General features: G+C 36.7%; 1 protein-coding gene across 1 annotated transcript in view; it reads right to left on the reverse strand.

Moving 5' to 3' along the window:
- The window catches only part of mgat4b (alpha-1,3-mannosyl-glycoprotein 4-beta-N-acetylglucosaminyltransferase B), a 146,805-nt gene that overhangs the window by 15,926 nt on the left and 118,441 nt on the right, over positions 1-12,438 (reverse strand). The window contains exons 9-11 of the mRNA XM_026940727.3: positions 6,349-6,479; positions 2,873-2,980; positions 2,297-2,490 (exon numbers count right to left, since the gene is read on the reverse strand). Coding sequence (XP_026796528.1) covers positions 2,297-2,490; positions 2,873-2,980; positions 6,349-6,479 — 433 coding nt within the window. The remainder of the gene's footprint in view (positions 1-2,296; positions 2,491-2,872; positions 2,981-6,348; positions 6,480-12,438) is intronic.

Genomic DNA, 12,438 nt, shown 5'->3' on the forward strand with positions numbered 1-12,438 from the left:
GTACTAAAAAAAAAATAGGGTGTCTAAGACTTTTGCACAGTACTGTACATGCAAGGTACAGGTCAAGAGCTTCAGTTAATGTTCAAATCAAACATCAGAATGGGGAGAAAATGTGATATCAGTGACTTCGACCATGGCACTGCATGGAGAATTTCAGGAATTGTTCATCTAGATCTATAGTTTACACAGAATGGTGCAAAAAAAAAAAAAAAAAAAAACATCCAGTGAGCGGCAGTTCTGCGGAATGGCCAGACTGGTTCAAGCTGACAGGAAGGTAATGGTAACTCAAATAACCATTCTTTACAACCAAGAAGAGCAGAAAAGTATCAACATCAGAATACACAAAGACCAGGTGACATTTCTCCAATTTTAAACCAAACAGCCAGTATGCAGTAAGCGGGGCGTATTTGGCTGTACACAGCTATAACCAAGGCCTTACAAAGAAAAGTTAAAATGAATAAATCTTGACAGACTTTTTCAGCATCTAGAACAAGAACAGACAAATGTGAACTCAGTGGCCAAAGATTTCGCAGCCTGACATATCATTACTTCAAATAATTTCCTGTTAAAGTGAACATCAGCTACATTTATCTGGAGCTAACAACAATGTAATTTATTGATTTTATTACACTAGCTGGAGTTTTGTGCTTTGGCAGAACAGTACAACCGCTCGGCCAATGAAGCCACTTTGAACTTGAACTTGAATTCTGTTCCTTGTAACAATCAGCATGTGACCAACACAAGATGACTTGTTTATGTTTTTCATTATGAACAAGGAGGAACGCCACTCAAACTTTGCCTTTCTTTCAATATTATTAAAGAAAATTTACACACCTTTTATAAGGTAAGACAGTAGACAAAGCTGTATATCAGTCACGATCATAACACGGTAATTGATACTGACATCTGGTTTTGTTCTCCCTGCAGTCAAGAGGCTCTTCATTCTTGATCGTTATGTTGACAGTAAAGCAAAGCAAATTGCACATCTGGGCTGTTGGCTTTATTTGATGCTTAAAATGTTACAGCATGAAAACATGCTCTGTGAGCACAGCTCACCGGGGGGTCGCAGGAGTGATGTGCGGCTGTGCTTTGTAACCTGTCATAAGCAGGATAGTGGCAGTAATCAAAGAGCACAGTGTTTTGCTCTGCCACTCAGATCGCCAAAAGACTCTATGTGCTAAGATCGACCCCCTATTCTTTATTTCAAACAGTGTAAATTGTATGATGTGAGTTACACAGCATTGCAGTGTACCTAGCTTTCCTTTGTAGTTCTTAGCTAATCGCCTAAAGGATTTAGCCCTCAGAGTAAAGTCAAGCACAATCTGCCTCTAATTTACTTGTTTGAAACATTTTGTAATATATATAGTAGATTCTGGATTGCTCCATATCTGGAAAGAAGCTCCAGCTGCTGAAAAAATATACACCAATCATTTTATCCACCATCAGTTTATAAGCCAAGGCATGATCTCTACAGTGTGTCACTGAGTCACACTTCTCAAATGCTCTTCTGCTGGATTTATAATATGTCCGTTGTTAAAAGTGCTATAAAAATAAAACTGAGTTGAACTGAATTGAAAAAGGGAAGATCTACCTAATACAGTGAATTTTTCCACATTTTGTAGTGTTACAACCTGGAACTGAAATAGACTTAACTGGGATTATATGTCATCAAGCTACACAAAACAGCCCATAATACTGAAGTAGAAGGGAAAAAAATCTATATAACATGCAAACAGGCATGTTAGAGACTCAGCAAACACAGACAGGGAAAAGGTTCTCTGGTCTGATGAGACCAAAATGTAACTTTTTAGCCTTGGCAAAAAGCACAAGGCTTAACAGTAATGCAACACTGTTCATCACCTTGAGAGCACCATCCCCACAGTGAAGCATGGTGGCGGTAGCATCAAGATGACCGTTACTCTTGGGCTCTTAGCTGCTTCTTTAGACTAATGGCCTCCTTACACAGTCACTGAGCTTTGTTCTTCTAGGCAGAATCACTCTTTAGCCCTATTCTTTCTATTTTTAATTATGGATTTACTTGTGTCCCATGTTTTTTTTTAATGTCTAGGATATTTTTTGTCCATGCAGAACAAGCCTCACTGAAGTGAGCTCCAATTCTCGAGCTGTATACTCTCAGTACCGTGACTTTCCCTTTTGTTTTCTGCCAAAAATGAGTGGGATTTTGAAAAAGGACAAATTGATGCAGTTTGTAAGCATAATGTGTCATAATAGGAGAATGAGAAAACAGTTTCTGCATCATGCAGCATGACCCATATGTGTATATGTGTGTGTGTACCTCTCTATGCGGACGGGGGTGAAGAAGCGGATACGTATGAAGTCTCCAGCCACAGGCGTGAAGGCCCAGAAGAAATCCTCGCCCAGGTAAGCCTTCTCCAGCGTGAAGTGCTGGTAGGTCTTCAGACTTGTGGTGACCTCGGCTAACGGGTTAGCATGGCCTTTATGGACAGTCTGCTTCCCAAAGTCCTTATCCTACAGAGTTCATGAAAGACAGTAACATTTAGAGAGGTCCTGTAATTTAAAGAGACAAAAGAAGTGACGGATAAGTGGGTAAAAGAAAACTAGAAGACAGCATATGGATGGCTTCGCCCCCAGGTTAGGATTCTTCTGATCATCAACCAGGCAGCAGAGGAAAGCCAAATCAATATTACATAAAGTGAGCAGCATCACGCTGACACTGAGTGCCACAGCTCAACGATCTCTGCCAGGCAAGCAATGATCCAGTGAACAAATAATACATAAGTGTCTTCTTATTCTTGTCTGTCCAAGTGAGTCTGTGGCATTTGCAGTGCCCAGCAGTACATCTCTGTAGAAAACAAGTTCCTTAAGTGTACACACACACACACACACACACCTTGAGCTTCTGGATCTTTCCAGCCAGAGATGAGTGTGTTCCCACATGCTGGAAGAGAGAAGGCTTGAAGCGGATGCGCAGATTTGCCTTCTGTCTGTCGCAGTGTTTCTGTAGAAAACACACAGAAATCACATGATTAAGACTCTACACACACCCAGATGATCTTCTTGCATTTTAACAGTCTTGTTTAGAGAGCAAAACAGGGTAATTTCCTGTTTATTTACTAATTCAATTTATGTCTTACTGTCCCAAAATTTAAGCACTGCACACCAGTGACTGCTCACTTAAATGAAAGGACAGACACGTACTAGCGCTGCACAATACATTGAAATTATCGAAATATAGCAAATGTAAATATTGCGTACGGCATATCACAGGGGCTTGCGATAACTTTATTATTTAATACTTCAAAATGTTATGAAAAGTCAAAGTTTTAGTGCGACACAGATAGCAGAGAATGCTTTCTTTTCCTCAAACGAACATGAAACATGTATGTTGGTTATGTCCTTGTCTTTTCAGTTTTTATATTATATATATATATTTATATTTAAACTGAAAAGAAAAGGACATATATATATATATATATATATATATATATATATTTATTTAAAAACTGAAAAGAAACGGACATAACATGAAACATGTATGTTGGTTATGTCCTTTTCTTTTCAGTTTTTATATTATATATATATATTTATATTTTAACTGAAAAGAAAAGGACATATATATATATATATATATATATATATATTTAAAAACTGAAAAGAAACGGACATAACCAACATACATGTTTCATGTTCGTTTGAGGAAAAGAAAGCATTCTCTGCTATCTGTGTCGCCCTAAAACTTTGACTTTTCATATATATATATATATATATATATATATATATATATGTATATATATATATATATATATATATATATATATATATGTATTTTACACACTTATAGAATTATCATACCGCATATCACATATTGCATTTTTCTTCAATATCATGCAGCCCTAACACGTACCAAAATACATCATGATTTACAAATGTACAGTTTTATGAATTAAACATTGATGTAACCGTTCTTTTCACCCGTCTGTTGTATTTTATTGTTGCCTTGTTGGAACACAATTTTCTGATGGTAAAATTATTTATGTTTATGATGTCCCAAGTACTTGGCCATATTATGTCAGTAGCTCCAGCAGGCTGTAAACAAGTCCTGATGTGACACATCTGTTCAGACTATAGACACTGGCGTCTATACCAATAGGGTGCCTGAACAAGCAGGCTACCAGAACAGCGCCACCAACTGGTGTAGCAAGTCTTTCACAGGCAGTGAAAGGCTGGTATAAATGTCCTAGCAGGGCTGACCCTCCCTGTCTTTGTCTCGAAGATAAAAAGATAGCATTTCATTTTTGACATCCACATCAGACAACAAATTTCCCAAGGTGGATTGTTTTGGACTTGTTTGCACAACAGAAGCACCACTGGTTTGAAGAGAAATACACAGAATGGTATGACGAAGTGGTCGTGACAGTCGTGTCTGGTGATTACACAGAGTGAAATGCCCCCAAGCTTTCATGTGCACTGGGGCTAATATTTTTCAGACCGACCCCAATCATTTCATCATGACCTCCCGGCTCTGCTCACAGCCCTTCTTTACTTATAAGATGCTAGTGCCTAATATGGAACTGTTCTGCACATTTCCACTGAAAACATTCCTGGTTCCTGACCAACAAATTCGGTTTTGTTCCAGCACTAAAATGCTGCTAGTCTAGAAACAAGAACTGGTAATGTCTTGACGCCTTCAGGGCAGCGTTATAAGTTACTGCTGAATAAATCAACAACTATTAATCAATGGTCTGAGGAGAAAACAATAGATTTCTTCACAATCAAATATGGGCTATTTTGTGAAAGCAAATGCTAATACAACACGGCTACACAGAAACAGGTTAAAGCAAAGTAGCATATATATTATTATGAAGGGCCAAACAGGAAATGATCATATGAAATCTGAATGTATATTTATAAATCAGAATACATAGTTATAACTGTGAATATAGAAATGTAAATTGGAATATATATTTATAACTCTGAATATACAAATATAAATTGGAATATACATTTATAAATCCTGAATATATAAATGAAAATCTGCATATATAGTTATAACTCTGAATATATAAATGCAAATCTGAACATATATATTTATAACTTTGAATATATAAATGTAAATCATGACTATATAATTGCAAATCTGAATATATCTTTATGATCAGGCATGTCAATAGAATTTTTTTATGAAGACAGTAGGCCCATAAATCCTGTATAATTTATCAATGCAAATATTGTAGTACTGAATAATTATTTTAAGTGCACATCACTTATCTAAACCAAAGGGAGTATGTTCCTCTACTTTACAAAAGGCTGGCCGTAGTGCCAAAGGGTCCTCACAGTCCATTAGCAGTGTTAATGCTATATAGCTTTTCTGCAGAATTCAGCATAATTGAGAGGGCTAGGGAAATTGTCAACAATCTGCTGACAAATAATGATTTTATTGAGACAAAAACAAAAACTGATTATACCAAGCATGTTTATTGGTTTAGTCAAATATGGAAAAATTAAGAGCTTGTCTCTCAATATGCCTGATAAAATATATGAATCTATAATCAGGGTTTATAACTATATATATTTGGATTTATATATATGTATATATGTATATCAAAGTCAAAGTCAAAGTCAACTTTATTGTCAATTCTGCTATATGTACAGGACACACAGAGGATTGAAACTTCGTTTCCCCCAGACCCATGGTGTGAGAAACCAACATAACAAGATAAGTAATTAAAAAAGTTAAATAAAATACAATACAATAAAATATGTACACTATAGACATTCACGGCACACACACACACACACACATATATATATATATATATATATATATATATATATATATATATATATATATATATATATATATATATATATGTATATATATATGTGCCGTGAATGTCTATAGTGTACATATTTTATTGTATTCGACTCCGGATGGCAAAATGTGTTCTCAGAGCCAGAAATACAACTTCAATCCCCGGTGGTTATTATTTTTACTTTATTTTGGGAAACACTGGTCGGGCTCTCAATCCAGTTCACTGAAGTAACACTGGCACTTCACCGGTGAAAATAAGGGGCTTCATTGTTTGTGAGAGACAGACACTGAGAGAGAAGACAGTCAAGGAAGGAGAAAAGGATAGCGACAGACAACAGACGGGCAACCAGACTAAAGAGAGTGACTATAATGACTAATCAGTCCAGAGTAATTATACCATTATGCATAATAATGAGTAATGATCGTTAGAGTGAATAATTAAACAAACAAATGACTGTAATGAAGGAGAGACAGTGAGAGTCTAATATCTGCGTGTCTGTGTGTGTGTGTGTGTGTGTGTGTGTGTGTGTGTGAGAGAGAGAGAGAGCACATACCGCATCCTTCTCCGGGTTGCACACTTTCACCCACATGATGTGGTCGAGCAGCCAGTCGATGGGTTTGTCCCTGTAGAACATCAGGATGAACTCCACTATGAGAGACAGATCCAGTGACTTAAACATCTTCCCTGTGACGAAAAAAACAGCGCACACACACACACACACACACACACCATTAATATATAGAGCATAATGTCATCTAGTCCTCTATATGAGTCCAATAATGATATTATGATTCATCCTTTAGTGGAAATAGAGCTGCTGCTGAAATGTGCCTTTTTTATTTAGTATTATTGCCTGCAATGCGATTTTATAAGCTACTGTTTTTAGAACTGCTATCCAATTTATTTTACTATTGGTTGCTCTTTTATGCATGAGTCACAGTACATTATATATATATATATATATATATATATATATATATATATATATATATATATATATATCTGTGCAAAAATCTTATGCACCCTATTTTTTTAGTACAAACTTTGTTATAGATGTTTATTTTATGACTTTTTAGATTGCCAAACGTTAGTTTTCCAGCACAAAATTAAATGTTACAGAAAAAAGTTTGTATGTCAGTAAAGAAAGCAGCATATTACATAAGAGACACTTTTCAGACAAAAAAACATAATGAAGGCTGCTGGGTTTTGCTGCAAAAATAAGAAGTAAGTGTGACAGTCAAAGTCTCCAGAAGAACTGTGGCTGCTTCTGCAAGATGCTCAGTAAAACTTACAGCTCATTTCCTTATAAAACTGCACAAATTGTACCTGAGACTACTATTTTTTTTTTTAAAGCGAAGGATCGTCACACCAAATATTGACTTTGTTTCATCTATGACTGTTTACTGCTTTTTATAGTATTTTTTTAAATATAGAAACATTTAATTTCATTATTTTTAAAGGCATCTTTGCTCTACAGCATTTCTTTGCAAGTGCCTAAGACTTTTGCACAGTACTGTACATCCTAAACATATTCGTATTATGATAATGAAGGCTGTAGCAAAGTGTAACATCAACAACAAAACTTTTAACCACATTAGAATCACATTTAAAGAATCTACAACCAAAAAAAATTAAGACAGAGACAAAATTGCCTTGATATGTGCCCTTGCTTTCAACTCCGGCCAAGCGAAGCAGTAGTGAGAAATAGAAACACATATAATAAAATCATACGAGAGAGAGAGAGAGAGAGAGAGAGAGAGCAGTGGATAACTGTCACCCTGCAGCTCTAACAGTAATTTAATTTTCACATTCATACATCTCGAGCCTCTCTCTAGAGGTGGAACAGAAAGCAACATGAGACGCTTTAACTTAAATCACAAACATGACATCACGTCTTGTGCGAGTAATGAAATTAGATCTGTTAGGAAAGAAGAGCGATCCTATACTGTCTCCATGGCAACAGTTTGCAATCTGAATTTTACCCCGCACAGCAGGCCAATGTACATGGTACAGTTTATAGTACATGACTAGAGAACAGGGTTTCTGCAATTATAACTGCTGCACAATATTCCTGTAGAAATCAACTCAATAAAATCAGCAGAGTGGATCCGTTATGTCTAACCACAACCCACTTCCATTAGTCACAACACACTCCACACTCTCTCACACACACACACACACACGCACAAACACACACGCACACACACTGCCTGTCTGTCACGCCTGAGTACTGTGCACTCACATCAAACAGTGCACTTCTCTTCTGTCTTTCCTCCGGAATGATCATATTCTCTCTCTTTTTCTCAGGATCACTGCACTGTACAGTACTGTGTTTATTTTTGCAGGCTTAGATCAGTTCCTAACACGGTTCCAAAATTCTTCCCAGAATTTTTCTACCTGATGCTTAACAAACCTAGCTGAGGTGCTAATATCCTGTCACCCTTATTGTTCACAGCCACGGTTTGAGGACCAAAAACACTCTTTCAATCAGATCCAGTTCTGAGTACAGGTGTAGAAAACAACAGCAAGACTGAGTGAATGGCAAAACACCTCTAACGCTAAAGCTTTTGCTAGTTTTCATTAACTGTTATAACCCTGGAACGAGTACAGTACATTGCGAATCATAAGGGCAATGAGGGCCTTGAATCCTCAGCCATATGCTTAGACTGGATTCGGATTCCTCAATTTGCATAAAAGCCAAATGAAGCAATGTAAATGAAAATGTAAATGTATTTTCCAAACGGGAACCTGGTCTTTCACAATGACAAGACAACAAAAGACACTTATTATTATTGTTATAATTCATAACCCGCCATCCTCGCAGTGTGTTTGTGTATGAGAACAGAGGTATCGTCAGACTTGAGAAATCTCGTCTGTTTCATATTGACATCATGGCTTGGTTTTGAATTCTCAGTAGCAACTGTACAAACATTAATAAAAATGCTCTTTATTTCTCCCATGTGCTTCATATCTGACTGCCAGATCCTTCCCATGTGAATGTAAAAACCACACACTCCCGCAACATTTTCTGTTGGGTCCCGCAGGATCCCAGTTCCGATGCACACCTCGACCGCAGAGACGAGGGCCTTCAATTTTCAGGATGAATACCTTTCTCTTCTTTTTTGGTTAGATAGGTAAATACGCATTATATTTTCTTTTCTTTTTTCGGATTAGTCTAAGCACTTAAGTAGCTGGAAATCCTTGTGTTTTTATTGCTTGGGAATTACCCAGAAGTTATTTTTCTGCCAGTAGTCCTTCAATCCAAATATCTTCATATAAAGATAACCATAGAAACTAGAAATCTCATCTCTCGCCTCTGTTTCATTTTCATGACCCTCACTTTCTACCAAATGTTCTAATGCACGGGTTATCAAGCTTAGCGTAAAAGAATTTCCAAGGACCCCGTAATGATCACAGCACACATTTCATTTTAAGAACAACAGGGCAAACAAGTACCATCATATTTGTTTATTCAAGCCCCATTACAGCTTTTTTTTATTCCTGAACTTTCCACTCATCCAGTTTTTATTACACTTGTTTATATTTTTTAAAGTTTTAGATTAATCCCTTTCCTTTCAAGGAGCAAGTCAATTAATCCTACAACTATGATAACTAAATAATAACCTTAACAACCTTGATACTAGTTAATAGTAATCTCCACTCACCATTATGTAATTTAGCTCCTAACTCTGAATTTCTGACCTCTGACTAGGATAAACCAAAGAAAATGACTCCTCACTTCGGAAAGTTGGGAAGGTCTCCTCAAACCCGAGTTCAGCATATGACATCAATTGTAAATAAAATGTCACTTCACTACTTTAAATGAGTTTATAGTAGTAGTTGCTTTAGATCATTCAACATATCCACATTAGTTGGTTAAATCTTTAATGCCGACCATAGAGGTTGCTGTTCTGAGAAAGTAAATACATATTAACTTATGATCACTGATTAGCTGCTATCAAAACACACTTTCATGGATGTGTCGTAGATTCAACATGCTGAGCTTGAATATGACGTAATTCTGAGTTCAGTCTTCCTACTTTCGAGTTAGGTCGAAGGGAGGATTAACATGTTATACTTGTAGCATATTTCAAGCAAGGTGACAAACCTGCAGGGGTGGACAAACTTCTGAGAAACTCTACTTAAGTGAAAGTATAGATAATGTGTCAAAATCTTACTCAATTAAAAGCAGGAACTATCCAGCCAGAAAATGTACCCTAGTGAAAGTAGAAACGGTCAAAACCTACATTGTTTTGCCTTAAAAACATAATTCAATCTCTGAGATATTTACTATTAGCTAGAATTTGAGTTGCTGCCTAGTTAATTATGTTAGCTACTGGAATCAATGCTAATCTAACCTGTCATTAGCAAAGATATATGTCACAGAACGGTAGAGGAGGCGGATGCAAGTGCAGATTTAGTTTATTACAGGTGAAAACACACAAAACACAAATTCTGAGAAGCAAAACGAGGATTAGCGAAGCAAGGCAAAACCATGAACATGACATGAATTAGGCTACAACTATAACAGACAACGACAACAGAAAAGACTAAAGCTAGACACCGAGTGCTATACAAGACATGACTTAAATACTAGTGCTAATTAATCTACATGTGAATCAGCTGCAAAAAGTCATGTGACATGAGTGTCATGATCATGTGATGTGCAGTGGCTGATAGGAGTCGTAGTCCTGCACCCTATTTGGCGCATCCATGACATTATATAACCAAATTTGGAAAACTTACCCAAACATGCTCTTTCAAATTAGATGTTAATGCCTTCTAGGGAGGCAAAGCAGACACCTCATTTTATACGAGCGTTTGCTTACTCCAGCATACTGAAACATTTTACTGAGGTAGAGCCAGAGCGCTCATCCTCAAGTTCAACAATGCAGTCTTGCGGCTTATCTATCTTCAGACGCACATGCATAGCTACAGCACTAACTACATTATATAGCATGAGAAGGCCACTGCATATGATTAATTGACACAACTCTTGATAGTTTTTTTTCTAAACTGATGAACCTGATTGGTTCGTCAGTTAACTGAAACAATTAGATACTAAACTGAGCCCATTCGATTGATATTTAGCGTACAATCATTGCCTGGATGAGAGATGAAGAGACATTTGTGATTTGTAACGAGTACTTTGAAGGTCTAAGTAAAAATGTAAAGTAAAAAGTAAAAAGCAAGAGTTTTTTTGGAATTGTAATTAAGTATACAGTATAAATATTTAATTTCAATAATACTCAAGTAAAGTACAAATACAGCAAAATAATATATAGTAACAAAGTTCGTTTACTCAAGTATTGTACTGTCCACGCGGTATACCTGTAAAGTGCTGTTAATGTTATAACAATCTATACCAATACAGCCTGACTGAAACTCTGTGAGATTCTCTCATCACACTCCTAACACTAACATTATCCAATTAGCTGATAGAAAGATAAATCACAAGAACACATTAAAGTATACACAAATGAATGTATGACCATCATAGCAGAAACTTTAATAGGTCTTTTAGAGAATACATAGTGAGTAATCGATTCTACAATAGCCTGTGCTTTTAGTGAGGTCAATTTAATAGCTTCTTGCTCTTAGACTGGCTTCTATTCAAGGTCGCGTACATCCTACTCTGTGTTTGGAATAAATGTTCTACCAATCAAGCTTTCATATAACCATGCTCATGCACCTTTCACCTTCAAACAACCGGAGATGATCCAGCTCGCGAAAACTAATTCAAGCATGTACACACACACACACACGCACACATACACTCAGACACTGAGGACCATCTGAGGAAGGTACAATCAAAGACCACACGTACCTCCTGACCTTCTCTCTCAGGTACATCCTCTCTCTCTAATGGTAATAATTAGACTGTAATAATCATGTGCTTGCTGTAGATTTGTTAATCTCACAACTTTAAATTTGGAATTGACTTTTAATCCTCTTTTTCTAATATTTGTTTCTTCTCTTTGCTCTCGTTGTATTGTATTTGCTTTAGTGTGCTGTACTAAGTAATAAGATTATAGACATCATCTGAGTTATGTAACAGGAGTGATAAAAGATTATAAGATTAAGTGTACTTAAATCTCTCTCTCTCTCTCTCTCTCTCTCTCCACAACAATGGTACCTGCTGTAAAACCAGATCCAGTTACAAACACACAGAAAAAAAAGCATACTTCATCCAACACAACGCTTCAGAACTTCTCCCGATTTAATGTAATGTGGGCGGGGCTAACCTAGGGTAAAGACTGTGTAAATATTACCCTAAGCAATCACATGTTGTTCGACACCCTCACATAATTTTTATGTCCTCACATTTAAACGTTCTCTTTGAGCCTGAGGAATGTGAGTAAACACTAACTAGCAAAATGCCAGCTAACTAGTGAGGGATCTAGCCAGCATAGCCTCCTGCATTAACGCTAGAATTGGGCTGGTTTGTACATGTGGATTCTCCCTGCCTGTGCTGTTGTGTTTAGTTTCAGCCAATCATGTGGCAGCAGTACAACGTAGACACAGGTCAAGAGCTTCAGTTAATGTTCACATCAAACACCATAATGGGGGAAAATGTGATCTCTGTGACTTTGACCATGACATGGCAGGTGGTGACAGATGGGATGGTTTGAGTATTTCAGAA

This window comes from Pangasianodon hypophthalmus, chromosome 7 (assembly GCF_027358585.1).
Source record: "Pangasianodon hypophthalmus isolate fPanHyp1 chromosome 7, fPanHyp1.pri, whole genome shotgun sequence".
In the NCBI taxonomy this organism is placed as follows: Eukaryota; Metazoa; Chordata; class Actinopteri; order Siluriformes; family Pangasiidae; genus Pangasianodon; species Pangasianodon hypophthalmus.